The sequence below is a fragment of the Toxorhynchites rutilus genome, chromosome 3, assembly GCF_029784135.1.
Source record: "Toxorhynchites rutilus septentrionalis strain SRP chromosome 3, ASM2978413v1, whole genome shotgun sequence".
NCBI lineage: Eukaryota > Metazoa > Arthropoda > Insecta > Diptera > Culicidae > Toxorhynchites > Toxorhynchites rutilus.
Window position 1 is genome coordinate 248,475,441 of NC_073746.1, and position 25,055 is coordinate 248,500,495.

General features: G+C 38.8%; 3 protein-coding genes across 4 annotated transcripts in view; 2 read left to right on the plus strand and 1 right to left on the minus strand.

The window, feature by feature from the left end:
* LOC129780520 (uncharacterized) overlaps window positions 1-15,583 on the plus strand; it is a 61,740-nt gene extending 46,157 nt beyond the window's left edge. Inside the window, exon 4 of one of the 2 annotated variants that reach the window (XM_055788858.1) lies at window positions 15,501-15,583. The gene's annotated coding sequence lies outside the window, so the exon portion shown is untranslated. Of the gene's footprint in view, window positions 1-9,115; window positions 9,715-15,500 lie in introns of those variants that run through there. The other variant, XM_055788857.1, reaches the window with a different exon arrangement.
* Window positions 15,584-18,089: 2,506 nt separating this feature from the next.
* On the plus strand, window positions 18,090-20,664 carry LOC129776787 (probable ATP-dependent RNA helicase DDX55 homolog). Its single transcript, XM_055782637.1, has 2 exons — window positions 18,090-18,754; window positions 18,810-20,664. Exons 1-2 carry the CDS (start codon window positions 18,650-18,652, stop codon window positions 20,538-20,540), a joined length of 1,836 nt encoding a protein of 611 aa, XP_055638612.1. The 5' UTR covers window positions 18,090-18,649; the 3' UTR covers window positions 20,541-20,664.
* Window positions 20,665-23,619: 2,955 nt separating this feature from the next.
* Window positions 23,620-24,577, minus strand: LOC129777553 (histone-arginine methyltransferase METTL23). The gene is made up of 2 exons (XM_055783880.1): window positions 24,423-24,577; window positions 23,620-24,359 (listed from the first exon to the last, which is right to left on the minus strand). The coding sequence occupies exons 1-2, from the start codon at window positions 24,540-24,542 to the stop codon at window positions 23,769-23,771; spliced, it is 711 nt and encodes a 236-aa protein (XP_055639855.1). The 5' UTR covers window positions 24,543-24,577; the 3' UTR covers window positions 23,620-23,768.
* Between the last annotated feature and the right edge of the window lie 478 nt (window positions 24,578-25,055).

Consider the following 25,055-nt stretch of genomic DNA (forward strand, 5'->3'; position numbering starts at 1 on the left):
GTTATATTCGGACTTCGTAATCACAAGTCTATACTCAATGAAGGTTGAAAACATTCTGTCTTTATTGCATTCTTTTAAAAGTTACAGTCTCCTACTGGAGACACTTGAAGCACCGATATATAAATTTCTATGTACCCGATCACCAATCAGCGATCGTTGTACATGCGAAAGAGAGAGAGAGATAGCATATCCCTAAAAATCCATGACTGTACTCTTGGTAACCGTCATGGTTCATTAAATCAGTAATGCGACACTTCTGTTTGTCGCCTTAAATGCCAGGCATTGAACTGAAGGTTCGATGCCGCGTAGAAATATCCTTCTCAGCATGTTCCCACTGGTGTGGTCTGCTAGAAGTGCATTATTAAAAGAATGAGGAGAATGACATGTGAGATGCACATGTCACAGGAACATTCTTCACGGCATTCGAATGAATTAGAATTTACCATGGTCGATATTGAATGCTGTTTTCGGTATAACCTTCGGATTTATTTCTTTCTAATGGAATCCGCCTGGTAAATCCAGCACCATCAAATACTGAGCTTTTCAAGACGATCGAGTATTTCACTTATCTCCGGAAAAGGATGTCGGTCTGCGGGAGTTTTCCCATTCAACTTCCTGTAGTCCACTACTATCCGGTATTTTCTCTTACCTTACCTGTTGGGACCTTTTTTTGGGACCACTTTGTTCTTTGTTCTTAATTAGGTTGATTAATTTGTGGCAAAATCTTTCTCGTCACCATAATGTTCGTCGAACAATCTTTTTGATAGTTTTTGATAATTTCTCTAAGCTCAACCACCATTGTACGGGGTGATACGTGGCGAATTACTCGTCGGTTCTCCTGTCGGCGTCGTTGCTATGTTGATGCGTTGTCAACTGATGCTTAACGAAGCCAACTCGTTGTTGCGGTAATCATTTTGAACACTTTATTTGTTTAACACCACACTCGCGTATCCCACTTCTGATATCAATACTTCTCTAATGTAAGTGTTTCTCAGTCGGTTGAAGTTTTTAAAAACTGAGATTACTTTACGAAACATTATTATTCAATCAATCACGATACAGAAACATAACGAACTGCGCTGCCGGCTCGCTTTTATTACCTAATTTTGCCATCCTATGCGCGTTCCGCGCCCTCATGCCTGATTGGCGCGCGCTGCATGGCGTAATACACCACGTTGCGCGCCAAATGATTCTATTTACTTATTCATCTAACAGTATTTTCCTAACTTTGGTCACTTCGATTTCTTCTTCCATGTTATCTCCGCCGAATAGAATATCTTTCAGAAAAATTTTTTTTGATCCGTTTAGGCCAAAAATTCTTTTGTGGCTGCCATTTTCTGCTATTCCATGGATGTTTTCATTTCTAATATGGACTCATCGCGAATAGTTTGTCTGAATTTTGCCAGTGCGTTTGTTATATTTGCTTAAATACTGTTGATCATTGTTAGGTTATCCATAAGAGGAAAGATTCATATTAACGTTTTTGTTCCAGATTCATCGTTTTAACGTATAAGATCCATCGTGGTCGAAAAGTATGCCTTAATCGATTATTATGCTACTTTATTGTAGCGTGGAAAGGAGTGCATTTGCTGTTAGAATGGTAGTTTAACACCAGGGCGTTTTTCTTTCAACAAGGCGAAGACCTTCTCCTCGTCAAGTCCAGAATTCATCTGTTTCGTTTATTTCTTCCACAAAGATTTTAACAATTCTGCAAAGTTTTTCCTTAGCCTATGTTAGTACGGAAGTAAAACAAAACAACCGTAGAAATTTGGTTTTGTTTATCGGACGCGCGCTGCTAATGTTATGTTTACTTTGGGTGTCGCGTACGGTCGTAAAGTGGGTCAGCTTATTACGATCGCATACGGACGTAAAAATGGATCGGTTTATTATTGTTTATTATGCTACGCGAGTTTAAAGAGATGCTTTGAAAATAATTGGCATGACTCACAGGCATTGTTCCGCTTTAACCAATGTGTCGATTGAAGCAGAAAAATGTCAGTAAGCACATGTCAAGGAAATGAACTAATTTTGATATATGGTTATTATGGCATCATTTATTGATACTAAAGCAAGATGCCTAACGCGTATGCTACAAACTGTACTTGCTAACAGTTGATTTAACACCTTTTTAAGGACGCCAACTACGAGTTATCTCGTCCTATGTTTACTTACCATTTTTATGAAAAAAGCAACAAAAATTTTTTTTATGATACCTATGTACTAGAATTTGAGTTTTTAATAATATAATGTGATAAAATCAAATTGCCATTTTTGGCCAGATTTCTGAAAATTGCCTTGGCAGTCAACGTATTAAACAAAAAAAATAAAACTGACTATTGCTTTAGCCTTATGAGCCGCTTTCGACTTTTGAGTCTTTTTTTAGTAGTGTTGATTGATTGTAGATTCGATCTTTCGTTTATTTTCCTTAAATTCGTGTTAATATTTTCAAGTGTTTCAAGTTGGGTTGTTAATTCGTCGACTCAAATTTTCTTTAAACATATCAATAACCTCAATTTTCCAATATGTTTTTCCTTTTTTATTTCCACAATAGTTTTTAAATACATTTTGAATCGCGGTTTTTCAATACATTGCCGCTCGGAGCGCTTCATTTTTCGCGCATGATCTATAAGCTTTGTATAATTTGGCAATAGCCAATACTGCTACTATCACTAAAATTATACAAAGCAACCATTGCTGGCCCTCATGTAATTCAGAGTGGTGTTCCAGGTGGTTTACTATATCTACTTGAGGGTCTCCCGTGTTTTGTACTTTCTTTGAATTAAATAAACCCATCTTCTTGTGGGACATTAATGTAATTATGGTAAAAGATGAAGTAATAATCCATTAATATTTCTCGTATGTGTGCCAAGTTAACGGGTCATCCCCTGGCAGATTTTAAATTCTAACTATGATTTCTTCGTTTTCGGAAAGTCATTCTGTTTGAGTGGGGCAAAAGGCTTCGTTCGTTCATCCCATTTTTCGGGTTATCTATTTTTGTACATATTTATGTGAAAAAAAGAAGGGATGATTATGTTACTGTTCAATTCTTGGTTTTGATATATTTTCAAAATTTCTTCTTTAAAACAATCTCGCTGCCAATGCTTAACAGGCCAATTATATCTGATTATAATTGACGCCTAAGATCGTCGGGTCGCAACGAATGCGTTAACCATTGCTCCCTTATTACTATTAATTTCCAAATTTTTGTTTGTACCTTTTACTTACTTACTTTACATGGTTTTGCGTTTATCCTATGTTAGGACGGAAATAAAATAAAACAAAAAAAACATAGAAGTTTGGTTCGCCGCGCGCTGTTGTTGTGTTTATTTGTTTTTTAACGTTAATTTATTGTAGTTCCTGTTTGGTGCCTTTTTCAGGTTAACCAATATTTTCTGCAATAATTCTAAATTAGTTTGAATTATGTCCATTCGTGTGGAACTTACATACGTGTTCGATGGTGTTGTTTACTGCTGTCGATTCAAATAAAGTTGAGTTCAGTGCCAAAATATCTCCTAATCGCCACGTTTTTTTTTTTCATTTTAAAACTGTTTATCTCTTTTAGGTAAGTTTGATTGTTTCTTTAATGTCTATTGCACGCTGATATTATTCAGGCATACTTCCCGCTGTACCAACTGCTTCATGGAAGCTTTTTGGTACTTTCAGCGGATTGAATGCACAGGCACAATGCTTAACACTGCTACCGTCAACATCACCATTGCGCCCACGATTATCTGCACTTCTGTCGTATTCACTTGGGTGGTGTTTATATCCACAAACCAACCTATCTTTTTTTCTATGTTCTACTACACTTTTGAAAACAAACACTCTCCTAAACATAAAATGCTGGATCATGTGCAGCATGCAGATCTGGTTTTACCACTCAGTTTAGTTTTGACGAATTTAATTGCTGTTGATGGATGCTCATCGGGGGTCAAATCTACCAACAAAGCTACTGAATGAACAAATGCTTCTGCACAAGTAAATGAACCACAATGCACGAGCAGTTGCCGTTTTAATGCCAAATCTAGTTTCTGGGTTAGACATAGCTACTCTACTATTTTTATTGTTCTTGTTTTTATTTTCGTGTAATTTAAGAGTTATTAACTGTTTGTCTTCGTAATCAGTATTTCTTGAGGCTATTATTAAAAATCTAAGCTGAGATTCGGGAATCTAGTGTTCAGGTAATATAAGATTGTCTTCTATTTCCTTGAACAGTATACTTGAATAATTTAACTTAGCAGTTAAGGTTTCAGTTGTAGTTTTTCTATATCTAGATTTTTTTAGACTTGAAAGAAACTGGAACACTGGCTGGGATGGATCTGTTGTCAGCTGTTTACGGCGGGATGGGGGCTTCCCCTCTGCGCTCGTTCTTGAAAAGACACACGTTTCCTCTCGCTGCATTCTACAATGCTCTGTTTCACGTGCAACAGGTGGAGCGGAATGCTACAACACTCATTTTCGCGTTCTGCTGCATTTTTTCTCAGGTTCACTTCAGCTCAATGGTACACGGTTCAGTTCACTTCGTTCAGAACATAGCGAGATTGAACGTAATTAGAAAACCCGATGGGATTTAGAGTAATTCGCGCCGAACAGACATAATTTGTCGCATGCCGTTCTGTTGTTATTGTCTGTGCTTTATACACTCAATATTGCTCACGTTAAATAAGTTGCGGGAAGGTTAATGCTTTCACACTGATTTACGCTTAACATTATTCACGGTTCACGGAAGTTTCTGGTGCCTCACTGGTTTAGACATTATCAATATTGCCAATAGATTTAGCAGCCTTCGGCGCCTGTGTTTTCGTGTGCTCTTTGCAGAGTCTGTACAGTTCTATGCTTAGTTGTAAAGCCACGATCACTAATATCACTGTTAATTTCAGATCGTGCTGCATGTGCAGCTCTTCGTGCCATTATAACAGGTTCAGAATGTGAACCTGTGGATTATCACTATTCTGCACATTCTTTGAGTTGGTTTACCCATTTTGCACTTCACTGGTTTTCAACTTTTAAAACTTTGAGTTTTTCAAGTTACTTAACTTACTTAAGTTACTTAAGTTGAAAGCTTTTTCTTTATTAACGTCTAAAATTACGCACAGCAAGATGTTTGATAAGTTCTTTTGCACTGAACTTAAACCTTAGCTGAACCAATTTTTCTCATAAAATAGGTTCGACAGCCACGGTCGCCATGTGGTGATTGTGTTCGGTTCAAAAGTGAACTTAGCCGATAACGTGGTGCTCCATCCAGGCAGAACAGGGATCGCTTGGCCAGGTTTTTCTCTTGCGGTGTCCGCGAAGAGATCAAAGTGAAGGGCCTGAATGTTGGTTGGCAAAAGGCTTGCTCGGAAAAAGTGAATCGTTTATTTATATGATGTCACAATTAGTTTTACATCATAATACTGTCCTATTCTTTGTTCTATACAATAATGCAAATGAGCGGGACGATTGGAGAGTCTCACTTCGATTCATGAGAAATGCTAATTCAAAATATTTGGGTAGCATTGGCCCGGACCGAAAATGCATTTTGAAACCCTTCGTTTTGCGTGCGGGTCGGTTGGGACCAACGCGGGATTATCACTTTTCACTTGTTTACACGACTATTTTGTTTACGGTATTGGTTATATTTTGTAGTCTCGAATTCATCTGATTGTTAATTTGGTACTGTTTATTGTTTTCAGTAATGAGGTCGTTCAATGAGCTGTTTATGATGCGTAGATCTTGAGTGTCGGGGTTACCCACTATCCATTTCCAGGTTGTTCCTATTGTGTCCCACCTCTTCCTTCGAGCGATGGATGATGGTTTGATTTGATGGAAATTAGTATAACGCGTTTTTGTTTTACAATTTTTGAAAGTGGATTAGAAAATTTCTTGCTGGCTAATGCTGTAACTAATTCTATAGTAGTCCCTATATCCGTTTAAATCTTGCATTTTCCAATTTCCAAAACAAGGATAGGGTCGTTGTTTAAATGGCTGATTCCTAGGTCTTGGCAGTGTATTTCTATCATGAATACGAGTACTCCTATCAGCATAATTTTCATCTATTAGTGATAAGAAGAGATGAGAAGGAAAATATGTTTAACCTAGTGCATGAATGTACAGTTTTGTTATATAGAGCAACGGATAGTTTTACAATAGATTGTGTGCCTAAATTCTGAAATTTGTATTTGTTCGAGTTAAAATTTTCTATGTTTTTGAATGCGCCCTTTCAATTTGGTCGTTGGATTCCGACGATGCTGCATATTCTAGGCAGCAACCAAGTTGACTCAAAAAGATTCTATGTTGAACTGAGCGAAATGTAATTTCATGGTCTGTAATTATCTCTTTCGGGACTCGGAATGAACTGAAGTATTTACTAAGTGCTTTCTGTACATGTGCTAGATTTTTTGTCTTTACATAATTCATCTGAAGATGTTTCGAAAACGAGTCAATTAGTGATAAAAAAACTATGGTTTGCTAATTATTACCATTTGAAAGAATAAATGGTTTGTCTTCTATGGGACGTGGTGTTTTTCTTTGTAGCGTTTTCGTTCATACTTGTGTTTATTGCAGTGAGGAAATGCATCTGAATAGATTTTTATTAGTTTGGCCATGTATGGAAAAAAATATGATCTTCTGATTTGAGCTTCTACTTCGTTTGTTCCCCTATGGGCTCTGCCATGTTCGGTAGAAATGATTGAATTTTGCCTGTCTTCGTTTGTAACATCTTCGATTTGTATTATGTTCTCTGGGGCGATGATGGCAGTTTGTCTGCCTTTATGGTAGGTTTTCAAAAATTCAGTAATGTCAAATTTTTGATATTCTGGTTGGACAATTGTAGTTCTTTGGAAGTGAAATTATCGTTTCAGAGATAATTGTGGTTATCCTGGCTATTCGAAAAATGATTTGATTATGATAATAGTTAATGGTTCGGTCGACATGGTGAATATAAAAATCTGACGAGTCATCTGCAGAATGGATAGTTTCTGCATCTGAATTTGAGATTTCAGAAGATGAGGGATTGTTCATTTGTGATATTACTTCCATATTATCCGCAGCACCTGAAAGGGAAGAATTTTCATTACTATTGGACTCATTGATATTTATTTCATTTGGTCGTCTGCTCAGAGCAACTACAACTACATTTGTTCTGCCTTCCTTGTACAAGACGTCAAAAGAATAGTTCTTTAGATCGAGTGCCCAACGTAAGATTTTGTCATTCTTTATGGAGTTTTTTAGAAATTTGAGGGGTTTGTGGTCTGTTAGTAAAGTAAATTTAACTCCGTAGAGGTACGGTTTGAATTTATTGATGGCCCAGACTATTGCCAAAGCTTCTTTTTCAATAGTGGCGTATCTTGTTTTCGTATCGTTCAATGTTCGTGAAGCGAATGTAATTGGCTTCTCTATTTTGTCCTGGATTTGTGATAGTACGGCTCCGACTGCATTGTCCGAAGCGTCTGTAGTTAGAATGAATGGCTTATCAAATTGTGGGTATGTTAGGACTTGATCGGTGGAGATAGTTTGTTTGAGGGTTGTGAATGCTTGGGTATAGGCTTGATCTTGTATGTTTATGAGTACGTCTTTTTTCAAATATTTGGTCATTGGTCGTGTGATCCTGCAGAAATCTTTTATGAACCGGCGGTAATAACCGGCTAAACCTAAAAATTGTTTTATTTGTTTTTGTGTTTTGGACAAAGCCTAGCTTATTTTTTAATTTTTTCTGGATTTGGTTTTACGCCTGTGAGAAATTCTGTCTCTCTTTTCAAGAATTCACATTTGTCTAGCTGTATTTTTAGATTGAACTGTGCGAGGCGCTTCAATATTAATTCCAGATTTTCCAAATGGTTTTTAAAATTGTATCCAACAATCACGATGTCGTCGAGGTAGACGTAGCAGAAATTACCTATATATTCCCATAATATGTTGTTCATTGCTCGCTGGAATGTTGCACGAGCATTTTTCAGACCGAAGGGCATTCTATTAAACTCGAAATGTCCTTTGTCTGTGGAGAAAGCAGTTTTTTTCTTTATGAGTCGTGTCCATGGGAATTTGGTGAAACCCTGCTTTTAAATCGAGTGTGGTGAAGTAAACGAATTTACCGAGATTGTCCGGAATCTCCTCGATTTGCGGCATTGGAAATCTATCGTCGATAGTCTTTTCGTTTAACTTTCGATAGTCTATGATGACTCTAATTTTCTTTTTCCCTGAAGCATCTTGTTTCTTTGGGACAACCCATATCGGAGCGGAATGAGGACTAATCGATGGTTTTATTATGCCATTATCCAACATTCCTTGAATTTGTTCCTGAACATCCTTCTTAAAATGGTGGGGATATCGGTAACTTTTTATGTAGATAGGGCAATCGTCCGAGGTAATAATTTAAGCTTTGTTGCAGTTGTTGCTGACAGTTTTTCGCCTTCTTTAAACAAAGTTGATTGGTTCTCATACTATCTATTTTTTAATGCCGATTTCCTCAGGCTTATTGGTTTAGAAATCTGTGTTAGGGAAACACAGCTTCCAGCGATCGTACATCAATCGCTGCGCAATCAGAACTGAGTTGATTTCGGAGCTGGCATTCGTTTATATACGGATATGTGTGATTTTCATAGCCCGTTTTCCAACCAAACGAAAGCCATTGAAACAAGTTTTCAAGTCAATCATTAAAAATCATATAACCCTTGGAAATTTTATCTTTAGAATGAAATGATTATCATACCACTCCGTTCAGAAGGCAGAGAGTTTTCGCAACTTTGAACTTACACCCCGGTACAGAAATGAAAGACGTAATCCTACGTCAAAACTAATACCAGATGGGCCAATCAGAAGAACACTCCGAGCCAAATGTGGCCCAGGAGCATCTGGTTGAGTATAGCAGATCTACACTATATAAAAGTATAATATCAAATGAATTATGATTTCTTGTTAGCCGCCTATTTTTTCCTAGATTCTAATATGTCGATTCGATAGAACAAAAACGAAACACGAAACAAGCACAAAACAACTGCCTTGGGTTATGTCTTGCCAAGTTATCACTTTTTAAAACCGATATACATCTCATGTTACAATAACCTTTTTTATTTCATAATTTTATATTTCCTGTTAATTTATTGTTATTCTCGAATTCACAAATCCACGATAATAGAACGTTATATATATAAAATTGTAGAACGCAGCTATTCAGTATCATAGTCGCTAGTAGTGTACATTTGTAATATTTATGTTTAATTTGTTATCGTTTTCTAAGTTATACATGAAGATGAGTATCATGTCATCATGTGATGTTTGTTGCCCTAGACTCGACTATCTTGTAACATATGTTAGGAATTCTGAAACTGTAAGACGAATTATATTATGAACGCTGATTTTCTTGTTATCGCGCCAAAAATGGCAGCATGATATTGTCAGTTGCTGAGAAGTATTCGCATGCAAGCTTAACGAGCAGCAAGTAATTCTATTATTATTACTGACGTAATTTACTTTTATATACCATCACACAGTTTAAACAATGGCCTAGTAGGACACGTTTTTAATGACATTTAAAGAAACAACAAATATGAAATTCGTACTCTTATGCAGCTATCTCAATGTATACAGTAGCCGAGAAAGAGGAAAAAAGGAAATAAAATATATATATTTATATTCAATATCGCATAAAAATGTAATTATTTTCCGAAATTCCAAATTTCCGCCATTCAAACCAGACCGATTGTTGCGAGAAATCTCATGAATTATTTCAATATGTCTTGTTCTATGTACTCGTAGTTTCTTTGCAGTTTTTTTGGTTACTAAAATTCGCTCTGACTCTCCGGTACTTCATCGTAGATTGTTCTGAAAATTTCGCAATTTCATAGCGCAACGCTCACCCTTCCTCGAGCATCACCCACGACTGTTATCGTTAGCTGTGAGTTATGACACACTGACATCCAAATCCGTGACTTTACTAAGATCCCGAGAATGGCTCAGGCTTCGGTGGGTGGTTCCAGGAGTACGGAGATCCTCTCCTGGAAGATGGCGCAAGTTTGAGCGACGCGGCTATATTTCCTTTCGATGTTAGCGCGCACAAGAAGTACGTCAATCATCCCCGTTGTTTTTAACGTATTCATTTCGGATTACGATGAAATGAAGCTACAAAAGATAACTCAATGGACCGAAATTCCCCTAAATCCAGCAATTGGCCGGTAATTGACTCTCGGATAACGATGAATGTTGCTCTGGGCCAGACAGGATCACGTAGTTGGTTGCAATGAGTTCTAATAATCTTCTGTTTACTTTATAGCCAGACGTTGTATAGCACTCGACCGACAGATTCCTTGTTCTTGTTACCAAGACCAGCTGTTTTCGGAATGTATTTTGGTCCAAACCAGTTTCTTTGTGCATTAATGTTTGGCCATGTGGTGCGCTTCGACACGATGTAGAACGATAACAAACAAAAAGGTTGCTCTAGTCTCGCGGAAGGCTTCTCCTCACGATGTGTTTTCCTCCAGCATCCTCTTAAACGTGTATACAAATCGTTCGGCAAGCCCGTTGGATTGTGGGTGATATTGTGGTGTTTCAGATGGAGTTTGTCGTTCTGCTCACAGTAGCGTCCTCGCGAACGAACTGACGACCGTTGGTCATTACCAGCGTCTCTCGCATACCGTGAGTTGCAAAAAATTCGCTAAATATTCTAAGCGTGGTTTCAGTGGTGATTCGCTTGGTTGGTACCACCTCAGGTAGTATAAATGATCAGGTAGTAAAAGTCATCTACATGCCCAGCATAATCTGCATGCACACGTTGCCAACTTTCTAGGTTGATTGTAAACCCAAAGTTAATTTTTAGCACATGTTCTGGCATCCCGATTTATTACATTAAATGAGCTGAAAGGTAACATAAAATGTTCTACTCCCCAATACATGTATATCATTTGTATAATACATATGCTAGAGCCAATATGAGGGAGCGAAACAGGAGACACATTTAAATGAAAGCATATGAAAGCTTTTCGTATAGTTTGCCAAATACACGGCCCAGACGGAGAAAGATATATTCTCGTTCATGTTCTTCTTTATCGTCTTAGAAAACACCTTCCAACTTCATTCTATGATGAGATGTAATATTATCACGCTCCTTTATAATAGCGCTGACAGCTATATGGATAGCGTGGTCGTGTAAAGTAACTTTGCATTCCAGCCAGCCTTGGTTCGATCCCCATTGAAATGAGAAAATGAAAAGAGAAAAGAAAACAGAAAGAGATGTCTGCACGCATACATACAAACCATTTTTAAGCTTTCAAAATAGCTCATTATTTGCGCATTTGACTCTCATGAACAGGAAATGGCATCTTTTCTGCCGAAGATGACATGTTTTCTGCCAACGCTAGTTTGGGTGTACTACTGTCTTTTGCTGCATTTACGGTACATGAACAGACTCTTTATTATAAAAAAGAAACAAATGATACCACAAAGCCTAATCTCCTTTTGCATCCCATAAGCCCAGGAGTGGGTTAAATTTTCCAACGTAATGCTGAGAAGCAGTCTTCCGAAAAACACTTACACATGTGTATGCCATGTTCAAATTCTATATTTGCGCTGTACTCGAACATGCTTTTTGCTAGTGTTCAATGTTTATCCCAAACACGTCCAATGATACGCAAACATAAACATGTAGAAATGGCACGCGTTCCTCACATCATAAACAAACACGATGTTTACAATGCAAGCACATCTTGTGCAAAACATACTACCCGTTGGTGCAATATTAATTGTTTTTCATTTCCTTTCACGCACGGAAAAAAATATTCCTCCTGAAACATTTCTTTGTAGAATACTTTTTCGCAGAAACTAACTAGAAATTTTGTTCGTATTGCAAAAATTGCATGAACTCAGAGACTATGAGTTCATGCACATTTTGCAAGTCTGAAATAATCCATAGTGTTTCCCGTGACAAGAAAACATAATCTGAATAGAAGGAAGCTTTTATGAGAATTTTTTAACGTGCATATTGCCAATTAATGTTTCGGAAACCCGACTGCACAACGGGGCGAAGTCATAAAAATGCTGGCCAAATAAATAAATACCCAAAAATTAGTTCTGGATGCATGTTATCAGGGAAGTTTATACCTATTCTTGGTATTTTGATATGAGTAGCTAAACATCTCTGTCACGCTTCAATTCTTTCAATTTTAGTGTTTGTTCAAATAGCGGATGTTACATAAATTCAATTTATAAATTGATGAGTGCACTGAATAATGATGGCATGATAGTTAAATATGTTCATAAGCAAATTGATCTGAAACGAAGAAAATCCATCAGTTGGCCAATTCATGGAAAATACACGGAAACATTCAAACGTGAGCTCGAGCCTCTGTGACTCTGATCTTGATCCGAACATGATGATCCTTTTCTGATAAATTTTCGATATAAATCTAGTGGGAAAGTCGCTCAACGATCATTGCGAAATGAATGCTAGTAAATTAAGTAATATGCGTCAGTCCAAAACCCTTGTTTATGAAATAACTTGCCCAACTGTTTCAGAAAGTGCATGTTAATTTTGTTAAAAATATCGCGCTAGTAAGAATACCGCATCTGTATTTCAATCAAGAAAAAGAATGTCGATTGATAATAACTCCGCTTCTGCTGTAAATAAACATGCAGATGCTCTGCATGTATGTGTAGCAAGATCCCTATTCGCTTCTTATACTCTACACACTGCCGTTGCTTGAGCTGAGAACGCAAGAGACACCATGTTTGAACACCATGTGAAACATTGGGATCAAACAGCGCATAATCAAACATACTACGAATACAAACATGTCACATTTTCAAACACAGGTACGAAAAAATCATGTTTGTGTGCAAACACAAAACTGCAAAATCTCTGCGTGAACATGTACATCTCGTACGCAGTGTTTTATGTGAAACATAGAAGAATGCTGAGAAGCGCCAAAACTCTATAACAATAATAACCAATGATGATGGTTTTTTTTTCATTTCAGTGAAATTGTTAGTGTAGTTTAATTGAGCTCAGCATAATAACGATGTATTTTTATTTATTAATTTGTATGACATGTATGACACAAAGTCGCACAGATTGGTTACAGACACCTAATACTATTCTCAAAAACTACTCTGTTAATGTTAAAACCGAAAGATGTAGATATGTCATTGAAAAGTCTGCAATATCTGTCAAGCGGGCTATTGTAGCCATAGACAGTACGGTGTCTTCGAATCCATAAAAAGCTAGTACTGCGAAGCTGACGGGCTGGAGTATAAAAACTGACGTCCTGTAGTAGACATCCAATATAATGACGAATGACGTCAAAAACGAATAGTCTCTGTAAAAAGTCTCGTCGACTCGATAGCGTTTGTAGTCCGATGAGCGCACATCTCTGCTCGTATGGAGGCAAATTGTCAGGGCTTTACCTTGGAAGTCGGTGTAACGCAAATCTTGCAAAACTTTTTTTGAATCCGTTCAATTCGTGAAACGTAGACAGCATGATATGGAGCCCAAATTTGTACTCCATATTCAAGAACACTACGAGCCAACAAACAATAAAAAGTTTTGTGCGCACAAACGTCGTCGAACTGCGCGATGTTGCGGCATCAGCTTTTACGATTGCCCTGGATATGTTGTTGGGTTATGTTTTCCGAAATTGTATTTCGGACCGATTTCTTCTAGCCAGTCACAAATATGTATTTCGTTGTAACGTAGCTTTAGCTGTAGGTTTATTTTTAATTTAGTTTTACAATAGTTCATAATTATAATAATTCGACTTACAAAATTCGGTTTGCCTGTGTAGCATGAGACAATTGATTCTTCACCAAACAATTAAATTTTACTTCCTGTATAATTATGTAAGGTTAGGTAAAGTTCATGGTAATCTTGTAAATAAGTAATTTCATCGTAGGTATTCACAATTTGCATGAATTTGTATAGAATAAGTTTAACTATAAGAACAATAACTTTAAGTATACATTAAAAATAATTTGATAGGAATATAATTTTAAGAAAACACACTAGATTAATTTACGCCACCTTTTGATTGCACGCTCTATCTAGGAATGAATGCAAGGGAAAGAAACGATAACTGTTCGTGTTCATTATGGTATTTCCTTCTTCCTGTCTTCTGTCAGAACGACGTTTCAACCAAGGAAGGTGAAGTGGAAGGTAAAACGTAATGTCAGAATTGCCGTTCGGACGAATCCCGTATGTTTGAATTTATTTACATAGATCGTATCCAAGCAACACTAAGCATTAACTACAGTTTCGCCGGCACGGTTGATTACCGCTATTGTAATGTGACTACTAGACCACCCGCGCGATAATAAACAAAATTCTAAATTGTTCAATGCCCCTAAGGCAATAAATCCCCCACGAAGACGCCGAGCAACGCAAGCATAAGTATTATTCGACTACAAGCCTCTTTACTGGGCCAAGGGTCTGTTTATTATTTATGGTTGCGTAACTCGATGCGAACCAAGCGTGATTGTACATTTGCTTTCTTTCCGCTTTGCCGCTAGCCTCGGCAAGGCCACGAATAGTAAACACATGTGCAAGAACCCCGCTGGGTGCCGGTCTTCCTTGTTATTAATTCTGGCATACGGAAGAGATGTTCCGCACATGGTTTTCTTTAGAGTGCGTCTGACCACGCCTAGAAATTATTATATGTAAAATAGCTAGGTACATAGGAAATAAGACAATTGAATAAAACCAAACGTGCGGCACTTGGGCCGCACAGTCGAGAAAGCTACACCAAACGTAGCAGTTAATTATCTCCATCCGAAAGACTGATGCAGTGACTTGTTTACACTATGAACCAGCACAAAAAAACAAAGCTGCAAATTATGCGCCAGTGGCCGTACCACGATCAAAGCATTTCCTGAATAAATAATATCACATTAGACGAGCCAGCTGGCGGATGCATATGCATTGAGGTTACTATTTTCAACGACAACTTTTTATTTATTATACTGCTTCAAGTACCTTCGACAAAATCAAATGTAACCATACCAACGTAAGTTATAACATAAACAAATCCAAACCTTTCGTCTTGCCATTCCTCATACGTACTTTCTAAATAGTGTAAGTTACGAGCCACCTGTTACCTCCACCATCTTGGTTTCAACCACCGCTTATTTACACTCGACTGTAACGTCTTATGCCGTGTTGCCAGTACCAACACCATTATTAATCGAACAATATCAGTTTGAAGCGCGTAGCAATATAGCATCGAGCTGATCGTACACCCATAGTTAATTTTTTGCTCATGTTTTGTCATCTCGATTTGTGACATTAAGTGAGACATAACATAACAGAAAATGTCATGACTCACAAATACTGGTAAGCATTTGTATAATATACATGGTACAATATAAGATTAATACGAGCGAGCGAAACAAAAGACAAATAAGCTTTCCACATACTTTGCCACATACAGGACCCAGACCGAGATAGATATTGTTCTCCTTCATGCGCTTCTTTTTTACTCTTAGAAAACACTTCCCAACTTCATTTTATAATCAGGTGCAATATTATCACGTATTTGCAGAACAACTACTGAAGCATCATTAGCCATGTGGAAAGCGTGATCGTGTGTGCTTTGCATTCCAGCCGGCCTTGGTTCGATCCCCATTGACGTCGCATGGACGTTTTTTTGCACTATCCCAAATGAATTGAGAAAAGAAAACTGAAAGAGATGTCTGCACGCATAAATAAAAACCATTTTTAAGCTTTTAAAACAGCTCATTATTTGTTCATTTGACTCTCCAGCACACTAAATGGCATCATTTCTGCCAAAGATGACATGTTTTCTGCCAACGCTAGTTTGGGTGTACGATTAACTGGTCACACACGTCGTGGATGAATAAAACGAAGATCAGAGGTCCCAAGTGACTGACTTATGTATTTTCTCACATCTTAGCTCCATGCGAATGATCAACGTTAGTTGTTTTAGATATGCAGACCATACATAACTTGAATGAAAATTCTTACTGAGATAATAACAGTTTTCAATTTTTCGAAATAATCCGGCTCTAAAGTGTGCGACACAACGTCCCGTCTCCGTAAAGTCAACGTAGGGGAACGAAACATCAAATATTTTCTCATGGAAATCGTAAGGTGGAATTCACATACATCATCAACAGCAACTTCGAAGTCGGCAGGATAAGTCCAAGAGAATAGTTGAAGGAAAGGTGACGGTGACTTAAGTCTTCTGGGATTTCTGGGATTTAAGTCAGTTAATCAGTCGGGCAACAGCTCTGCTCTGCAAGACACATCGGGCTACTGTTCTATAAACAACTCAACAATGAATAATCAACCATCTCCGCTGTCCGGTGGTCTAACTGGATAATGGAAGAACAGAAAGAATACTCTTACGCCTAAATGGCTACTGTGTAAATGTACCATATGCAATGGTATAGAAGGAATACTGGCAAATGGCAACTGTGTAATGTGCTAATTATGAGTATGATAACCATGTGATATGTACACGATTTAAATTCGGCTCTGTTACAGGTAAAAATGCTAATGAGTCTATAATAAATAAATGGGATAAAAAAAATATCAGTTGGCTAAGTTTACATGTTTTCATTCGTATTATGATAAACGTCAATGATACTATACTATAGTTTGCAATGAAAAAATGTTGGTTTCTCAATTGCAAAGACGAAACAAAACACGTTCAACATTTTTTGTTCTTCATAACATAATTTGATGGATTTTACTTGGAGGCCGGAGGCCGCAGCCTCCATCCCAATAACGAAACCCACTCCGTGGAAAAAAAGCGCTGCATTGGTGGTCCGAGGACATCAAAGGGGAGGTCAAGAAGCGGAGAAAGTTTCTGCGTACGGTCAAACGACTACCAGTAGAAGACTCAATGAAGGAAGCTGCCATGAACATGTATCGAGTGCAACACATCAGAGTACGGTGGTTAATCCGGAAGGCGAAGTTAGACAGTTGGACTGGTTTCAACGAAAACCAGTCCTCTGCGGATCTTTGGCGCAGAGTAAACGCACTAAATGGGAAGAGAAGGCCACAAGCTCCCAAAATCTCTGGCACCGATCTACAACAAAGCACTACGGACTGTCTCCGGTCTCCTGCCATCAACATCAGCTGCCTCTGTCTGCGCTGAAATTGGAGAACCTCCTTTCGATCTAATCATAGACTCGGCGATCGTAGTCAAGACTGCCAGTTTCTTGTCGAAAACCAGCGGTAGAGGGGGAGCCACCTGACTGCCCTTAGCAACACGATCCTGCAGCGGGTGGCGCATTCCAACCTCCCCCCGGTGGCAGAACAATCCTGGTTTGGTGCGAACGACTGGAGGTTCCCAATTGTTCTCGTGGAGAACGGCATTAGGGACAACTTCCGAGCCGGGGCGAGCTCGATCAATCTGCTAGAATATTTTAAGGTCATCATAACAGAAAAATACCGTCTCCACGAGATCAGATACTCGGACAGCTCAAAAGGACCGTAGGGAGTTGGATTTGGGGTAAGCGATAATAAAAACAGTCTGATTCCCAGCAAGAAACTCGAGGACATCTGCCAGCTCTTCTTCGAAGTGGCCGGCATCTTAGAGGCAACTACAACTTCATTCTCCAAGCCGTTGTTGGTCGTCTCCGATTCGGCAAGCGCCATTGATGCCATCGGTACGACCAGGTCCAAACATCCATGGGTACAGGCTATCAGGAAGTACATATTGCCCGACACTGTGCTTATGTGGGTCCCCGGGCACAACGGCATCGCAGGGAATCACCAACTCTTTCCGCATCTTTTGGACCGAAAGGTGGTTCGCAGAGAGGGGGAAATTCCTCAGAAAAGTCAAGGGCACGATTGTCAGGTTTGACGATGTTAAAGGAATGAGAGAACAACGAATCCTCTCCAGACTGATGACCGGTCACTGCTCGGTCTCACACGGATTCAATAGAGAACACTTCCATCTACTCTGCGACCACTGCCAAATCCACAACTCCGTCGGGCACTTCTTGTGTGGTTGCCCGAAATTTGATGATCTGCGAAACCTTCATGGAATTAGCGGAAGTGTAAGAAGCATCTTGAGGGACGATCTAGCAAGAGTAGCAGCGCTTGTCTATTGTCTATTTTTTTAGATCTAGCGTCTGAACAATGGATCAGACAAGAAGATCCTTGTTCCTTCCACTCCACGTTGAAGGGGAAAAAGAACACTTCGGCATCTTCAACGGCACGGCTTCCTCTCCACTGGCCCGGAGCCACGGATCGAGGACATCTTTGTCATCTAGTCCAACAAGCAAACAGCAAGTTCTTTGTTAAGTTATGTTTCGCAAAAGGATTTATCTGTGTTTAATTTTTATGTCCAATTTTTATGTGATAATTTTATGTGCAATCTTTTCCCAACCAAACCTTGCGGGCATTCCGTCGATAAAGTGGCGAACCAGCCCAGGAGGCTGAAAACCTCTCAAATAAAGAATTAAAAAAAAGGATTTTACGTTCTTTCCCCAAATCCAGCGCGAAACCACGATTCAAAATGACGTCATGTTTACAGATTTTTGTTTTTCAATTTGCTAAAAGAAAGTATCAGTGTAGGTCGGTAATAACGTTGTCGGTAAAATAGGCATTTCACTCAACAGCAACAAGAAATATAAACAAAAACAAATGCACGTGCCCGCTGTTCAGTTTTCATAACATTGATTTTATTTGATTTGATTCGTCGACGTGTATTCAAAAATGTCGAAGCCATGCTCAAAATGGACAGAACTTTCGACTCCACTCAGTCCACCGGTTCTACAAGTATTAGCGAAATGTGGCTTCGAAAAAATGACACCCGTACAGGTAACGTCTATTATATTTGTAACATCCTAAGTAATCATGTGCGCGAATTTTGTAGGCGGCGACAATACCTTTGCTGCTATCTTACAAGGATGTAGCCGCAGAAGCAGTCACTGGTTCTGGTAAAACACTTGCCTTTGTGGTTCCATTGCTGGAGCTTCTTTTGAAACGCCAAAAAGATACACAATGGAAAAGATCCGAGATTGGTGCGATTATAGCATCACCAACACGAGAGTTGGCAACGCAAATCAGCGATGTTTTGCAGCAATTTCTCGACCATCCAGATTTAAGTGCGTTCAAGCAAAAACTGTTGATCGGTGGAAATGCAACTGAAGAGGATGTAGATTCACTCAGAAAAGAGGGTGCGAATATACTGGTGGCAACACCTGGTAGATTGAAGGATCTATTAGAACGGAAAAGTGATTTGAACTTAGCCGCAAAAGTAAAAAGCATGGAACTGCTTGTGCTAGATGAAGCCGACCGATTGTTGGATCTTGGATTTGAAGGGACGATCAATACTATCCTAGGCTATTTGCCTCGACAGAGGCGCACCGGATTGTTTTCAGCCACCCAAACGAAGGAAGTGAAGGATTTAATGAGAGCTGGTCTGCGAAATCCGGTGCTGGTTACCGTCAAGGAAAAAGCGACCATGAGTACACCGAAACTCTTGCAAAATTTCTATATGGTTTTAGAAGGCGAATATAAACTAGTGATTCTGTTGGACTTTATCCGAAAACAAAAACTGAATAAAGCGATGATATTTTTCTCAACATGCGCTTGCGTGGAGTATTGGGGAATTGCGCTAGCAGAACTGCTAAATCCAATAAAAGTACTCGCTCTCCATGGAAAGATGAAGTCTCAGCGAAATCGAATATTGGTAGATTTCAGAGAATCAGAAAAAGCCTTATTACTTTGTACAGACTTGCTGGCACGTGGAGTTGACATACCGGAGATGGACTGGGTTATCCAATGGGATCCTCCATCCAATGCTGCTGCATTTGTTCATCGCGTTGGCCGAACGGCTCGCCAAGGCAACGAAGGTAATGCTCTGATAATGCTTATGCCAAACGAGGAGGCATATGTGGATTTCCTTACTCGCAATCAAAAAGTATCGCTTAAGAAACTAGAATATGACGTCGGAGAAGAAAAACTAACAAAAACATTGAAGAATCTTCATCGACTTCAGACGAATGATCGAGGAGTTTACGACAAGGCAAATCGTGCGTTTGTTTCACATGTTCAGGCTTACAGCAAGCACGAATGTAATCTCCTTCTGCGAGTGAAAGATCTTGATTTGGGAAAAATAGCTACCAGCTATGGTTTACTGCAACTACCTAAAATGCCCGAAATGAAGCCACAGTTCAAAGATACCTTCCGTGGACCTGCTACCGAAATCGATTGTAACAAATTAGTGTACAAGGACAAGCAGAAGCAGGCCTCATACGATAGTAAATTGAAGCTTTTCCAGGAAACTGGCGAATGGAAAGGGAAGAAAAAAATGCTAAAAAAACAATCAGTCCCCTGGGAACTGGCAAAGCAAGCACGTGAAGAGCGGAAGGAGATACGGAAACAGCGCCGAGAACAGAAACAGAAAAAGAGGGCAGCTATGGAAGCGGGTGAAAGTCAACCGATCAAGAAGAAAGCGAAATTCTCCCGGGAAGAGTTGGAGGAACTGGCGAATGATATAAGAGCTCTGAAGAAACTGAAGAAGAAGAAAATTACTGAAGATGAGTTCGAAGATGAACTGGGCATCGATAGCGATTTTGTTGGTAGCAATGATGGTGAATAGATATATTTTGCAAAAAAAAAACAAGTCACAATACTTAATAATATTGAGAATATGAGAACATTCTTTTAGATCACTGCTCTATCGACATATAACATGCGGTGCTCTATCGACATGCGGTCGTATGTCTATTCTCAGAGCCTTTTTACCATTTCGGTCGTATGTTTGCTCTCAACCATCACAGGGGGGAGGGGGTTCGAAGGTCGCATTTTTAGCGTTACATTATTTGTGCACGATGCACTACTATATAAAAAATGTAAGCTCGCAACCGAAACTGAACATTTTGTGAATGGATAATATGGATTTGAATTCGGTTGTCTTAGCCGAATTGCTATCAAGAAGATTCGTGTTGAAATCGCCAAGTAGTAGTATATATTCGTATTTTGTCCCATAGTTAGACAACAATCTATCGACTATGTCTGCACAATCTACTTCAGGTGGATTATAGAAAGTACATAATAAAAGATTTTTATTGCTGACTATGGGCCCTATTAGAGAAATCGAGGCGATAAGAATTTTGCTCGTTAGACCTATTTTACTATTACAGAAATCGAGCAATTCGATAGCACCGAGCGAGTGATAGCTATCGATGCAAGTGTCAGAACTTATCGAGTTGTTTGGTTCACTTGTTGCATATCTTCAGAGAATTATTTTGTTTTGGTTTGCGTCCCTGATATTTTCCTTCAGGAAACATTTCAGAAACGCTTGAATATATGCAATTTTCAACACATGTTCGTTTGTTTTGATCAGTATTTGTTTTACGGTGCTGCCAGAATAGTCCATACAAGGTAAGTGTTCAATCCAACATTATTCATATTAATCATGTTATAATTTACAATGCAGAACTTACTTCCAGCGCATATTTCAGTGGCTGAAAACGAGTGGACAGACAAATCACCATCTGTTTGAACGACTCGTTGAACCAATGAAAGCAAACGTAAACATTGCTCGAGGTATTTGTGGAGGCAGTTCAAATAGAATCCCGGTTAAGGAAACGTGGGAGGAATTCAGTGAGGAGCTTAATGCGCTGAGACCATCAATGCGTCTTGGTTCAGAATGCCAGAATGTAAGTGTTTATTCTACGATACATATAACTTCATAAGTAAATTTTATCATATTATTTGAATTACTATCAACCGAATTTCCTACCTAAAAATGTCTTATTCCTGCTAGCGTATGTTAGTACGTCTTACTTTTGTCAGCAATTTTCATTTATATTGCTATACTATACCAAACTTTCTATACCATATGCTAAAGCTGAAATGTCTTGCAAAACAATAATGATTTTTTTAAATTACAGATTTGGATTGACTTGAGGTGAAAGGTAAAGAAAACACAAGCACACAACAAGCGAGAATTCAGGGCCAAAGGTGGTGGCCCAATACAATGAAGCTATTGACACAGCTACAACAAGAAATCGACGCTAAAAGAGAATTACATTAAAAAAAATTTTTCCTTGAAAAAGTGGAATTTATGTGTGACTCCTTACGAAATTCCATAGATTGCAGTTGTGAAAATAAATGAAAAGATTAATTTTCTAATAATTATATTTTTTGTAAAGCAAATTGTTCCATGATATCGTTTTTATTACACATCCATGCATGCAATACGCCTATTAAGCTTCAATCGTGGAGGGAATATCAGCTTTCTCCAAAACATAACCATATTAACACTTTTGGAAATACATTTTCATAGCAGATGCCTCAAAAAAAGATTCGGCATCCTTTCTATAGTGCTTCGTGAAACATTTCAAGCTTGTTTCAAAACATTTCATCACAACCGCTGACATTCGAGCTTGCTAACGAATCGGGCAGTTTTCCTCGATTTCTATAATTCCAGATTTTACTCGGTGTGATAGTGATAGTGATTGTATCGAATCCTCGATTCGATTTCTATAATAGGGCCCTATAATTCCAATTGCTATATACAGTAGAACCCCGATTATCCGCTAAAGCATGCTCCATAATAATTCTATATAGCTTCCCAAAATTTGTTAGTGAAAAGTAGGCAGTTGTTCTTTTGTTTGGTCATGGGTTCCACATTATTGGACCTCTGTGTACATGACCTTACAGATGGAAATTTTATGATTTCTATATTGATAAAACATAGTTTTCATGTTGAAATATCTTTATTTCGTGTTTGCATCTCATTTTTATCCTTTATAGCATTATCCGCCATTTTCGTAAAACACGGAGGCCTTTCCAGACTATTCCGCCGATAATCGGGGTTCTACTGTACATGGCGTTCCAGATTTATATGAAGAAAAATATATGACACTATACTGATTGCTGTTGTTAACATACATCACGCCTCCAAGACGCCCCTCTCTATCTCGTCTAACTACATGACACATGTCCAATGAATTTAGGTGAAGAACCAATTCGTGCTAGGAGATCGGCTTTTTCATTGCCCTAAAAACTAGACTTTCAGTATAGATTAGGGTCATTGATTGCAGTAAGTTGTTTTGTAGATAGAATGCAATAAAAAATTCAATACATTCAGAGCAAATGAGAAAATATAGATATTTACACATTCTAGAATAACATGTATTTCTGCCTGGAAAACTATAGGCCTCTGCCACATTGGAATTGATATGTCGCTCTCTGGTCCAGAAATTCCAGCTCCTGTAGATTTGCCCATGAACCCATTGGTATAAAATACGAGTGATCTTGGACGAGTTTTAGGACCAACTTTTTCCCATATGGTGCGAGTGATTTAGATCGTAGTCTAAGAGCACATTTATCACTAAAAAACACAAACAAAACTGTTAAGAAAATTATGCAAACAAAGGCATTAAAAAGGTATTTGTTAAGCTCAATGAAATGAATATTTTTTTTGTTTTTTTCAAAGCTTTAGGGAAGATGTGATAGTCTAATATAAACCTTTCAAATAATATTCACTCTACTATATTTCTAACATATCCAATTCGGCTTAATCTACGAGGCGGCTGGTTGAACATCTAAAAGACGTCCTTCTAGCGTATGGTATGATTTGTTTGTGGCATTGGTGTACCCCTCTCTCGAGCTAAACACTATGAACCCATACCCACGGCTTATTCCAGTAGTTTTATCGTAAATAACATTCGAAGAGTGCACATGTCCGAACCTTGAGAAATACGCTTGGAGTTCTTTCGTACTAACTGTCCACGGTAGATTTCCAATGAATAGCTTTTGCACGCCACGCGCAATAGTGCTTGCACTGGAAGACATAACTCTATGTGACCTTTGCGACTCAAGATTTTCTTGTTACTTCCAGCAAGTGAATGGTGTGGTTGCCCATCAGTTCCTGCGGGTCAGCTTCCAGATCCACGCTGAGGTTATGCAAGCTGATAACGTTACACAACAATCCCCACTTTTTCAGCAAAGTTTCTATGCACCAGTCCGAACTCCGTTCTTGATAACTGAACAGAAACTTGGCCTGGGGATTGGCTTCCAATAGAAACGAAACCGTCACAAGGATGTCTTCGAAAACGGAAGGATCGTAAAAAATGTCCGAACCAATAATAAGATCAAGCGGTCCAAGCTGAAATATCTGATCCAAGAACAGTCCCCAGGTGAGTCCAATCACTTCGATGTCGTTTCCGGGAGCGAGATTATTCAGCCGGCAACAGCGTTGGATGTGTTGCAGCGTTTTAGGCAAAGTGCTACAGTCGCTCAGTGTTACGTGAGCACCACACTTTGCGGCTACTATTCCCGGTAGCGAAGTTCCTGCTCCGAGTTCCAATACTCGTTTGTTTATCAGTGACAACCGTCTGCCCCACAAGAACCAAGCTAGAATCTTTGCGGAAGGCCAAATATAGAAGGAATAACCGGGCAAAAGTAGCTGAAACAGAATATTATTTTTTCAGCTTGTATTGATAATTACAAAATTCAATATTTTGCTCACCTCCGGGATGAAAATTTCCAATTTTTCACTTGCTTCAGTGGAATTGTGCACTGGTTTGTTGCCGAAAACAAAAGTTTTAATTTGTTCCCCATTAGTTTCCATTTGCTGGAATCTTGTCATTTTGACGTTTTAAAAAGCGTATTTGCGTTTCTTGTTATGTGCTTTTAATCCGTTAAGATGGGATTCCACTGAGGCAACACTGAACGACAAGTCGCAACCAAGGCGCCTAGAAGTATATACTAAGGTGGGCTAACTTGCTAAAACCACTCTTCAGCCATCTTGGAAGTCTACTGTGTTTTGTTTGTAAACAAAACACAATACGCTATTGCCGAAGCTCGCTCGTGATCAGTCTGTCTCTTTCACGCTACAAGCAAATAATTCCCCTTCTGCTTTCTTCCCTGCTGTTTTCATATACCGCTCCCCTAACCAACTTAGTGACGAAACGGCCTCACCTAGTACCATAGACCCGTCTTGGTCGCAACAATTCTCGATGACGAAGGTACAATGTCGACATCTGGTGGCTTTCTATTAGATTAGCAGACTCGAATATATGTAGTATTGAATCGTTAACCAAGGAAAGTGAAGTGGAAGGTAAAACGTAATGTCAGAATTGCCGTTCGGACGTATCCCGTA